Source organism: Leucopleurus acutus, assembly GCF_964270905.1.
Source record: "Leucopleurus acutus genome assembly, chromosome: 19".
NCBI classification, from domain to species: Eukaryota; Metazoa; Chordata; class Mammalia; order Artiodactyla; family Delphinidae; genus Leucopleurus; species Leucopleurus acutus.
This window is the reverse complement of record NC_139161.1, coordinates 48,139,713-48,152,308: the sequence shown is the minus strand read 5'-3', so window position 1 is coordinate 48,152,308 and position 12,596 is coordinate 48,139,713. Positions and strand designations below refer to the sequence as shown.

At 45.3% G+C, this 12,596-nt stretch overlaps 1 protein-coding gene across 1 annotated transcript in view; it reads left to right on the top strand.

Annotated features, from left to right (window-relative positions):
- The window catches only part of SMG6 (SMG6 nonsense mediated mRNA decay factor), a 237,562-nt gene that overhangs the window by 97,614 nt on the left and 127,352 nt on the right, over positions 1 to 12,596 (top strand). Inside the window, exons 11-12 of the mRNA XM_082861071.1 lie at positions 917 to 1,033; positions 9,464 to 9,632. Of these exons, the coding sequence (XP_082717197.1) occupies positions 917 to 1,033; positions 9,464 to 9,632 (286 nt within the window). The remainder of the gene's footprint in view (positions 1 to 916; positions 1,034 to 9,463; positions 9,633 to 12,596) is intronic.

Below are 12,596 nucleotides of genomic sequence, written 5' to 3'. Positions count from 1 at the left end.
GTCTCCTGCGCTGAGGCTGCAGGCTGGACTGCTGCCTTCTGTTTGTCGCCTGTTTCTCTCAAGTCTGGATGATGTGCCTATCAGGGAGGGCCACGGACAAGGGGCAGGTACAGGCAGTGGTTTGAAGGTGTGTATGTAGCTCCCGCTAAAGAATAGCCCTGGCCACCACCAAGGTGGCTCCTTTCCCTGACCTGCAGCCAGAGGGAAGTTGGGCAGGCTGAGAGAGTCAGGGGGATAGGGTGCTAGTACTGGAAACCAGATTTATTTCTTAGCCCTAGCGGAGAGAACTTGTGAAAGTTAAAGCTAACACTGATTAAGTGCTTATTATGTGCCATGCACTGTCCTATATAAAGTTAACTCATGCGGTGAAAATAGGTTATTTGTTTCATGTGTGTTCTCTGAGGAGGAGGAACAGAGAGAAGGTAAGGATGGAACCAAAGCTTGGTGATTCAAGAAGGTAACTTTTAAATGTGTATTTTTCTGATCTGAATTGGTGATTGTATTCCCGCTATGTATACATTAGAGAGACTGAGTTAATTAAATATGACTTCTTGTTGCTGTTGCTTCACATCCTCAGCAGGCAGCTAAAGGCAGAGAGCGTGCAGGTGTGGCTCAGGCTGCTCACCTTGGGGTAGCTGATCCTGGGGAAGTGATGTGAGACAGAATTTACACAAGTGAACCTTATAATAACCTTATTGAGTGCTTACCCACAGGCCGGTCATCGTGGTAAGTGCTTCACGTGCATTACTTTATTTAGCCTTTCGACTACCCTTTGAGAGAGGGAATATTACAACAACAGTCTTAGATGAAGGGCAAGGAGCTCGGTGATGCAAGCAAGGACTTGCACCTAGTAAGGTAGGGAAGAGGAGCCCTTGGCCCCCAGGATACTGATGGACTTCCCTTTGCTCCTGCTCAGACTGCTTCTCGGAGGAGTGTCGCTCTGTGATCCAGGAGCAAGCTGCAGCCCTGGGCCTGGCCATGTTTTCTCTCCTGGTGCAGCGCTGCACCGACTTACTGAAGGAATCAGCCAAAGGTAAGCAGATGAGGGGCCCTGACTGGTGGACGTCCCAGCTCCTGGGTCCTGCCCAGACAAGCTCAGAATGCCACACTGCTTTCTCTGCGTCTTCTCCCTCTACTGCAGGCTTCCTTTTGCCCACCTAACTAGTCCCATTTCCTTTATGGCCCTCTTTCCTCCTTGTAGAAAGGAGAGGAGGCCTCTCTCCTCCTCTCTCTCTTTTCACCTTTAATAGTTAGGATTTTCAATGTACCTCTGAACTACTGCATGTTCCTGCAACTTAAAAAAAAAAAAAAGAAAGAAAAATGAGTTTCCCTTGGTGTTCATAATCCATGTTTTGGTTTTCCCCTCTATCTGTATGTCCCTGTTTGTCAGATACCTGGTGGGGGCTATAACCACTGTGGACCAGCCATCTCGGTAGGCTCACTGGACCAGAGCAGGGGTTCTTTTTAGCCCTTTGGGCAGTGTCCCCTTATCCGTTAAGGCTGCCCTTAGAATTCCAAGCCTGATTGCTGAGCCGTGTAAGGTAGGTCTGAAGGGCGTACCTTTCTTTCAGCTTCTGGATTAGTTTTGATGAGTGGTGAGGCCTGTCTGTTGTTCCCCTGCCACATCAGCTTTTTTTTTTTTAATTTTTAAATTTAATCTAATTAATTTTTTTATACAGCGGGTTCTTTTTAGTTATCCATTTTATACACATCAGTGTATACATGTCAATCCCAATCTCCCAATTCATCCCACCACCACCACCAGCCCCCCTTCACTTCCCCCCCTTGGTGTCCATATGTTTGTTCTGTACATCTGTGTGTCTATTTCTGCCCTGCAAACTAGTTCATCTGTACCATTTTTCTAGGTTCCACATATATGCGTTAATACACGATATTTGTTTTTCTCTTTCTGACTTACTTCACTCTGTATGACAGCCTCTACATCCATCCAGGTCTCTACAAATCACCCAATTTCGTTCCTTTTTATGGCTCAGTAATATTCCATTGTATATATGTACCACATCTTCTTTATCCATTCGTCTGTCGATGGGCATTTAAGTTGCTTCCATGTCCTGGCTATTGTCAATAGTGCTGCAATGAACACTGGGGTGCATGTGTCTCTTTTTTTAATATGTATAAATTATTTATTTTATTTCTGGCTTTTGGCTGTGTTGCATCTTCGTTGCTGTGCACAGGCTTTCTCTAGTTGCGGTGAGTGGGGGCTACTCTTTGTTGTGGTGTGCCGACTCCTCGTTGTGGCTTCTCTTGTTGCGGAGCATGGGCTCTAGGCGCGCAGGCTTCAGTAGTTGTGGCACGTGGGCTCAGTAGTTGTGGCACGTGGGCTCTAGAGCTCAGGCTCAGTAGTTGTGGCGCACAGGCTTAGTTGCTCCACAGCATGTGGGATCTTCCCGGGCCAGGGCTCGAACCCGTGTCCCTTGCATTGACAGGCAGATTCTTAACCACTGCACCACCAGGGAAGCCCGCGTGTGTCCTTTTGAATTATGGTTTTCTCTGGGAATATGCCCAGTAGTGGGATTGCTGGGTCACGTGGTAATTCTATTTTTAGTTCTTTTTTTTTTTTTTTTTTTTTTTTTTGCGGTACGCGGGCCTCTCACTGCTGCGGCCTCTCCCGTTGCAGAGCACAAGCTCCGGACGCGCAGGCTCAGCGGCCATGGCTCACGGGCCCAGCCGCTCCGCGGCATGTGGGATCTTCCCGGACCGGGGCATGAACCTGCGTCCCCTGCATCGGCAGGCGGACTCTCAACCACTGCGCCACCAGGGAAGCCCTATTTTTAGTTTTTTAAGGAACCTCCATACTGTTCTCCATAGTGGCTGTATCAATTTACATTCCCACCAGCAATGCAAGAGGGTTCCCTTTTCTCCACACTCTCTCCAGCATTTGTTGTTTGTAGATTTTATGATGATGCCCATTCTAACTGGTGTGAGGTGATACCTCATTGTAGTTTTGATTTGCATTTCTGTAATAATTAGTGATGTTGAGCAGCTTTTCATGTGCTTCTTGGCCATCTGTATGTCTTCTTTGGAGAAATGTCTACTTAGGTCTTCTGCCCATTTTTTGATTGGGTTGTTTGTTTTTTTAATATTGAGCTGCATGAGCTGTTTATATATTTTGGAGATTAATCCTTTGTCCGTTGATTCGTTTGCAAATATTTTCTCCCATACTGAGTGTTGTCTTTTTGTCTTGTTTGTAGTTTCCTTTGCTTTGCAAAAGCTTTTAAGTTTCATTAGGTCCCATTTGTTTATTTTTGTTTTTATTTCCATTACTCTAGGAGGTGGATCAAAAAAGATCTTGCTGTGATTTATGTCCAAGAGTGTTCTTCCTGTGTTTTCCTCTAAGAAGAGTTTTATAGTGTCCAGTCTTACATTTAGGTCTCTAATCCATTTTGAGTTTATTTTTGTGTATGGTGTTAGGGAGTGTTCTAATTTCATTCTTTTACATGGAGCTGTCCAGTTTTCCCAGCACCACTTATTGAAGAAACTGTCTTTTCTCCATTGTATATCCTTGCCTCCTTTGTCATAGATTAGTTGACCATAGGTGCGTGGGTTTATCTCTGGGCTTTCTATCCTGTTCCATTGATCTATATTTCTGTTTTTGTGCCAGTACCATATTGTCTTGATTACTGTAGCTTTGTAGTATAGTCTGGAGTCAGGCAGTCTGATTCCTCCAGGTCCGTTTTTTTCCCTGAAGACTGCTTTGGCTATTTGGGGTCTTCTGTGTCTCCATACAAATTTTAAGATTTCTTGTTCTAGTTCTGTAAAAAATGCCACTGGTAGTGTGATAGGGATTGCACTGAATCTGTAGATTGCTTTGGGTAGTATAGTCATTTTCACAATATTGATTCTTCCAATCCAAGAACATGGTATACCTCTCCATCTGTTTGTGTCATCTTTGATGTCTTTCATCAGTGTCTTATAGTTTTCTGAGTACAGGTCTTTTACCTCCTCAGGTAGGTTTATTCCTGGGTATTTTATTCCTTTTGTTGCAGTGGTGAATGGGATTGTTTCCTTAATTTCTCTTTTTGATCTTTCATTGTTGGTGTATAGGAATGCAAGAGATTTCTGTGCATTAATTTTATATCCTGCAACCTTACCAAATTCATTGATTAGCTCTAGTAGTTTTCTGGTGGCATCTTTAGGATTTTCTATGTATAGTATCATGTCATCTGCAAACAGTGACAGTTTCACTACTTCTTTTCCAATTTGTATTCCTTTTATTTCTTTTTCCTCTCTGATTGCTGTGGCTAGGACTTCCAAAACTATGTTGAATAAGAGTGGTGAGAGTGGACATTCTTGTCTTGTTCCTGATCTTAGAGGAAATGCTTTCATGTTTTCACCACTGAGGATGATGTTTGCTGTGGGTTTGTCGTATATGGCCTTTATTATGTTGAGGTAGGTTCCCTCTGTGCCCACCTTCTGGGGAGTTTTTATCATAAATGGGTATTGAATTTTGTCAAAAGCTTTTTCTACATCTATTGAGATGATCATATGGTTTTTGTTCTTCAATTTGTTAATATGGTGTATCACACTGATTGTTTTGCATATATTGAAGAATCCTTGCATCCCTGGGATAAATCCCACTTGATCATGGTGTATGATCCTTTGAATGTGTTGTTGGATTCTGTTTGCTAGTATTTTGTTGAGGATTTTTGCATCTATATTCATCAGTGATATTGGTCTGTAATTTTCTATTTTTGTAGTATCTTTGTCTGGTTTTGGTATCAGGGTGATGGTGGCCTCGTAGAATGAGTTTGGGAGTGTTCCTTGCTCTGCAATTTTTTGGAAGAGTTTGAGAAATATCTGTGTTAGCTCTTCTCTAAATGTTTGATGGAATTCACCTGTGAAGCCATGTAGTCCTGGACTTTTGTTTGTTGGAAGATTTTTAATCACAGTTTCAATTTCATTACTTGTGATTGGTCTGTTCATACTTTCTATTTCTTCCTGGTTCAGTCTTGGAACTTTATACCTTTCTAAGAATTTGTCCATTTCTTCCAGGTTGTCCATTTCACTGGCATAGCGTTGCTTGTAGTAGTCTCTTATGATGCTTTGTATTTCTGTGGTGTCTGTTGTAACTTCTCCTTTTTCATTTCTAATTTTATTGATTTGAGTCCTCTCCCCTCTTTTTCTTGATGAGTGTGGCTGAAGGTTTATCAATTTTATTTATCTTCTCAAAGTACCAGCTTTTAGTTTTATTGATCCTTGCTATTGTTTTCTTTGTTTCTATTTCATTTATTTCTGCTCTGATCTTTATGATTTCTTTCCTTCTACTAACTTCGGGTTTTGTTTGTTCTTCTTTCTCCAGTTCCTTTAGATGTAAGGTTAGATGGTTCATTTGAGATTTTTCTTGTTTCTTGAGGTAGGCTTGTATTGGTATAAACTTCCCTCTTAGAACTGCTTTTGCTACATCCCATAGGTTTTGGATTGTCGTGTTTTTGTTGTAATTTCTCTCTAGGTATTTTTTGATTTCCTCTGATTTTTTTCTGTGATCTCTTGGTTATTTAGTAACATATTGTTTAGCCTCAATGTGTTTGTGTTTTTTATGTTTTTTTCCCTGTAATTGATTTTTAACCTGATAGCATTGTGGTCGGAAAAGATACTTGATACGATTTCAGTTTTCTTAAATTTACCAAGGCTTGATTTATGACCCAAGATGTGATCTATCCTGGAGAGTGTTCTGTGTGCACTTGAGAAGAAAGTGTAATCTGCTGTTTTTGGATGGAATGTCCTATAAATATCTATTAAATCTATCTAGTTTATTGTGTCATTTAAAACTTGTGTTCCCTTATTAATTTTCTGTCTAGATGATCTGTCCATTGGTGTCAGTGAGGTGTTAAAGTCTCCCACTATTATTGTGTTAGTGTTGATTTCCTCTTTTATAGCTGTTAGCAGCTGCCTTATGTATTGAGGTGCTCCTATGTTAGGTGCATGTATTTTTATAATTGTTATATCTTCTTCTTGGATTGATCCCTTGATCATTATGTAGTGTCCTTCTTGTCTCTTGTAACATTCTTTATTTTAAAGTCTATTTTATCTGATACGAGTCTTGCTACTTCAGCTTCCTTTTGATTTCCATTTGCACGGAATATCTTTTTCCATCCCCTCACTTTCAGTCTGTACATGTCCCTAGGTGTGAAGTGGGCCTCTTGTAGACAGCATATATATGGGTCTTGTTTTTGTGTCCATTCAGCGAGCCTGTGTGTTTCGGTTGGAGCATTTAATCCATTCACATTTGAGGTAATTATCAATATGTATGTTCCTATTACCATTTTCTTAATTGTTATGCATTTGTTTTTGTAGGTCCTTTCCTTCTCTTGTGTTTCCCACTTAGAGAAGTTCCTTTAGCGTTTGTTGTAAAGCTGGGTTGGTGGTGCTGAATTCTCTTAGCTTTTGCTTGTCTGTAAAGCTTTTGATTTCTCCATTGAATCTGAATGAGATCCTTGCCAGGTAGAGTAATCTTGGTTGTAGGTTCTTCCCTTTCATCACTTTAAATATATCATGCCACTCCCTTCTGGCTTGTAGAGTTTCTGCTGAGAAATCAGCTGTTAACCTTATGGGAGTTCCCTTGTGTGTTATTTGTCGTTTTTCCCTTGTTGCTTTCAATAATTTTTCTTTGTCTTTATTTTTTGTCAATTTGATTACTATGTGTCTCGGCGTGTTTCTCCTTGGGTTTATCCTGCCTGGTACTCTGCGCTTCCTGGACTTGGGTGGCTATTTCCTTTCCCATGTTAGTGAAGTTTTCGACTATAATCTCTTCAAATATTTTCTTGGGTCCTTTCTCTCCCTCTTCTCCTTCTGGGACCCCTATAATGTGAATGTTGTTGCATTTAATGTTGTCCCAGAGGTCTCTTAGACTGTCTTCATTTCTTTTCATTGTTTTTTCTTTATTCTGTTCTGTGGCAGTGAATTCCACCATTCTGTCTTCCAGGTCACTTATCCGTTCTTCTGCCTCAGTTATTCTGCTATTGATGCCTTCTGGTGTATTTTTCATTTCAGTTATTGTATTGTTCATCTCTGTTTGTTTGTTCTTTAATTCTTCTAGGTCTTCATTTCTTTCATCTTCTTGATCTTTGCCTCCATTCTTTTTCTGAGGTCCTGGATCATCTTCACTGTCATTATTCTTTTTCTGGAAGGTTGCCTATCTCCACTTCATGTAGTTGTTTTTCTGGGGTTTTATCTTGTTCCTTCATCTGGTACATAGCCCTCTGCCTTTTCATCTTGTCTATCTTTCTACGAATGTGGTTTTCCACAGGCTGCAGGATTGTAGTTCTTGCTTCTGCTGTCTGCCCTCTGTTGGATGAGGCTATCTAAGAGGCTTGTGCAAGCTTCCTGATGGGGGGCACTGGTGGTGGGTAGAGCTGTCTGTTGCTCTGGTGGGCAGAGCTCAGTAAAACTTTAATCTGCTTGTCTGCTGATGGGTGGGGCTGGGTTCCCTCCCTGTTGGTTGTTTGGCCTGAGGCTACCCAGCACTGGAGCCTAACGGCTCTTTGGTGGGCTAATGGCGGACTCTGGGAGGGCTCAACCAAGGAGTACTTCCCAGAAGAACTTCTGCTGCCAGTGTCCTTGTCCCCACGGTGAGCCACCCCCCTACCCCCGCCTCTGCAGGAGATCCTCCAACACAGGCAGGTAGGTCTGGTTCAGTCTCCTATGGGGTCACTGCTCCTTCCCCTGGGTCCTGATGCGCACACTGCTTTGTGTGTGCCCTCCAAGAGTGGAGTCTCTGTTTCCCCCAGTCCTGTTGAAGTCCTGCAATCACGTCCCGCTAGCCTTCAAAATCTCATTCTCTAGGAATTCCTTCTCCTGTTGCCAGACCCCCAGGTTGGGAAGCCTGACGTGGGGCTCAGAACCTTCACTCCAGTGGGTGGACTTCTGTGGTATAAGTGTTCTCCAGTTTGTGAGTCACCCGCCCAGCCGTTATGGGATGTGATTTTATTGTGATTGTGCCCCTCCTACCATCTCATTTCGGCTTCTCCTTTGTCTTTGGATGTGGGGTATCTTTTTTGGTGAGTTCCAGTGTCTTCCTGTTGATGATTGTTCAGCAGTTAGTTGTGATTCCGGTGCTCTTGCCAGAGGGAGTGAGTGCACGTCCTTCTACTCTGCCGTCTTGAACCCCGCATCAGCTTTTGTGAATGCCTCTAGCCTCCGGGACTGCCTGTTTTTTGGAGGGATGGTAGGGGTAACTATTTGGAAACAATTTCAAATTCATAGAAGAGTTGCAAGAATAATACTAACAGCTCTCTTACATACCCTTCACCCAGATTCCCTAATTGATAACATTTTACCATATTTGATTTAAGTTCTCTCTCTTTCCACACACACACCTATACCTAATGGTTATTGTTATTTATTTTTAAAATTTATTTATTTAATTTTATTTTTGGCTGTGTTGGATCTTTGTTGCTGTGCGTGGGCTTTCTCTAGTTGTGGCGAACGGGGGCTACTCTTTGTTGTGGTGCACGGGCTTCTTGTTGCAGAGCACGGGCTCTAGGTGTGTGGGCTTTAGTAGTTGCAGCATGCAGGCTCAGTAGTTGTGGCTCACGGGCTCTGGAGGGCTGGCTCAGTAGTTGTGGCACACGGGCTTAGTTGCTCCGCGGCATGTGGGATCTTCCCAGACCAGGGCTTGAACCCGTGTCCCCTGCATTGGCAGGTGGAATCTTAACCACTGTGCCACCAGGGAAGTCCCTGTTATTTTTTTTTTTAATGAACCATTTGATTGTAAATTACGGATATGGTAGCTTTTTCTCCCCAAATACTTGACTGTGTATTTCCTAGTCATGAGGACATTCTCTTATATCACAGTACTCTTATCACAGTCAGGAAGCCAGCATTGATACAGTACTATTATTGAATCTACAGGCCTTATTGAGTTTGTACCAGTTGTCCCAAAAAGAATTTGAAGAAAAAAGTTTCTTTCTGGTCTAGGATCCATTCCAAGATCCCACTTTGCATTTAGATGTCATGTCTCTTTAGTCTCCTGCAATCTGGAATGGTTTTTCTGTCTTCCTTTGTCCTTCATGGTCTTAACATTTTTGAAGTGTAGAGGAGATTTACTTTGTAGAACGCCCTAAAATTTGGGTTTCTCTGATACGTCCTCACCATCAAATTCAGGTCGTACAGTTTGGGCATGAACCCTGGTGCCATCTCAGGACTGTGCTGGAGGGAGGCTAAGAGTGGGTGGGGGCAGGACCTGGAGGCCAGGGTAGCAGCTACAGCCAGGCCACAGGTGGAGCAGAGACAGCTGTCTGCAGGGCGGGCCCGGTGCCCTGGTTCTCTCTGTCCTGCTTTGCGGAATCCTCTCAGTTGCTGGCACTTGCTCTTCGCCTCTGGGCCCAGCTCTCCTGTGGACTTGGCCTCCGTTCCCTGAGAGCTTGCTGCCGACCCAGGGCCCCAGGCCTCACTCGGGGGCCGCAGCAGGCCTAGGCCCAGTTCTCACCCTTTGCCTCTGCAGCTCAGCTGTCCTCTCCTGAGGAGGAGGAGGATCAAGATGACATCAAGGTGTCTTCCTTCGTCCCCGACCTGAAGGAACTGCTCCCCAGTGTGAAAGTCTGGTCGGACTGGATGCTCGGCTATCCAGACACCTGGAATCCTCCGCCCACATCCCTGGATCTGCCCTCACAGTGAGTCAGCCTTGCCCACCCGTGTGCCCACAGCCCCCATCCCGCAGCCTGCTTGTGTCTGTCTTCCCTCTTCATTTGAACTTGGGGTTTCCCCTTCCCTGACGCCCTCCTCGTCCTCTGACGTATTGGGTTGTTTCTGCCTGTTCTCCAGCCTGTTGCTCCTCCTCTCAGTCTCTCTTTCTCTCACACCATAGCTTGCTCTGTTTCGTTCCTTCCCCTCGATCTTGCTAATTTTTACTGCGTACTGTTCATACTCACCGTCTCAGCAGCTGCCTGCTGAGTCTGGGTGGGTGTCAGTCAGTGTGTGTGAGAGACTTTGTTTCTTTCTCTCCCTTTTAGTCTATCTCTGTGCATCTCTCAGGCTCTTGCTGCTTCTCGTGCTGTCCTGCGCACTCTGTCTCCTTGCCTTCCTCTCACGACGTTGTAGTATGTGGGGAATGGTGAGAGCATGCACCCCTCTCTCCCACTCACTTCGTCCCTGTCCCCGCAGCGCATCCCGCCCCCTCTCCCTGTCTCTTTGTGTTGATGTGGGATGTGTTGGTCTGGGGAGTATGTGTGTCTGTTGGGTGTTTCTCTGTAGATCTTTTTGTTTGTCCATATGACATGTGGTAAAATATATATATGTGGCAAAGTTTGCCATCTTAACCATTTTTAAGCATACAGTCAGTGGCATGGTACATTCACGTTGCTGTGCAGCCAGGTAGGGCTATTTCTTGTGTTTGTAGCGATGTGTGAGTTGTAGATCTGCGTGTGCCTGTTTGGGTCTGGTTGTCTATGTGTGTCTGGTTGTGTGTGTCTGAGTGTGAGTGTGAGAGTGTGTGAGTGTGAGTGTGTGTGTGTGTGTGTGTGTGTGTGTGTGTGTGTGTGTGTGTCCGTCCCCGGGGATTTGTCTATCGAAGGCTCTTTTTTTTTTTTTGCGGTACGCGGGCCTCTTACTCTTGTGGCCTCTCCCGTTGCGGAGCACAGGCTCCGGACGCGCAGGCTCAGCGGCCATGGCTCACGGGCCCAGCCGCTCTGAGGCATGTGGGATCTTCCCAGACAGGGGCACGAACCCGTGTCCCCTGCATCGGCAGGCGGACTCTCAACCACTGCGCCACCAGGGAAGCCCTATCGAAGGCTCTTTTTTTTTTTTTTTTTTTTTTTTTAGTTTTTTTTTTTTTAGTTTTTTGTGGTAAGCGGGCCTCTCACTGTTATGGCCTCTCCCGTTGCAGAGCACAGGCTCCAGACTCGCAGGCTCAGCGGCCATGGCTCATGGGCCCAGCCGCTCCGCGGCATGTGGGATCTTCCCAGACCGGGGCACGAACCCATGTCCCCTGCATCGGCAGGCGGACTCTCAACCACTGCGCCACCAGGGAAGCCCTCGAAGGCTCTTTTGATGTGCCTTTCCATGTCTGTCTGTGTATGTGGGTCCATGTGCTGTGTCCATATCTGTGTCTGCGTCTCTGTCTATCCTGGTGTGTGGATCTCTTTACAGGGTTCCTGTGTCCCCGTGAGGAATCTCTTTCACTGTGTGTCTGTCTCCATGTCTGTGTGTTCATATATATGTCTATGTCTGATTCTTGGGCCATGTCAGTCCATGTCTGCTTCGGTCCTGTCCATGTCTCTCTGCGTGTGGCTGTGTCCTGTGGGAGTGTTTGTATATGTTCCTGAATGTCTGTGCCCAGAACTGCCTGTGTCCGTGTCCATATTTGTCTGTGAGTATGTCTCTGTGTGTCAGCCTAGGTCTCTCTGTTGGGGCAGGGGATTTCTGTATATGTGGATACAGGGGCTGCCTCGCCTGTGTCTCCCTGCCTGCCTCTGCCTGTCCCTCCTGCCTGTCTCAGCTTGTCTTGGCTTGTCCCTGCCTGCCTCTTTGCTTGACTCTGTTTGTCTCTCTCTGCTGTCTGTGTATCTGTTTCAGGGGTCAGCAAGCTATGGCCCATGAGCTCAGAATGGTTTACATTTTTAAATGGTTGAAAAAATAAAATAAAAAGAGTAAGACTTCATGACTTGTGAAAAGTGTATGGAAGTCCCGTTTCAGTGTCCGTGAAGTTGTGCTGGAACCCAGCCGTGCTTGTTTGTTTACACTTGTCTATGGCTGCTTTCACACTGCAGCAGTGGAGGTGAGTAGTTGTGACAGAGACCGTATGGTCTGCAGAGCCAGAGCTATTTACTCTCTATCCCATTATAGAAAAAGTTTGCCAGCTCCTCATCTATATCCACGTTCCTATGTGTCTTGTTCTTCTGTACATTAGGGTCACTGTGTGTGTGTTTGTGTTTGCGTAAGAGTGTCCTAATGTGTGTGCCCGTAGGTGCCTGTTTCTGGTCAACTCTGTTGACTGTCCGTCTCTCTCCCTCCCTCTCCCTTACTCTTTCTCTCTTCCTATCTGTCTCTCCCTTGGTGTTTCTGTCTCTCTTTCTCTCTGTTTAACTTTTCCTTCTCCCTTTCTCCCCTCCCTCCATTCCTCCCTCCTCCATCTGCTGTATTGTCTCTGGCAGGTGTAGTGCACTCAGGGTTCCTTCAGGCTCTGTGTTGGGTATATATATGTGTGTTTGGGAACAAGCATCCACACCGAGCATCTCATCATTCTTCTCCAGTGCTCTTCCCTGGGAGGGGGAAAATACTGGACGTTGGAGGATGGATACCTAGGATGGTGCCAGTGGCATTTCTAGGGAGTGGGGAGGGGTGCTTCTCTGGGCTGGGGACCAGCCATGTGAGTCTCCCAGACTCATGGGTGACCCACAGAGGGAAGACTGCAGCAGAGATTTCTGGCCAGCAGTTAAACCCTTCTGTGTGGACTATATAGTCTGACTCTTTCCTACATTTCCTTCGTCCCATTTCTTCCTTGCTCCTCACCCCAGGAAGCACCCCTTGACCATTAAGCCTGCCCTCCCCAGGCAGCTCTAGCTCTGTAACCATGTGAGTGATGCTCACAGCATCAAACAAATCTTTGCATCTTTCCTGTGAACCCTTCTAGGTTTCAA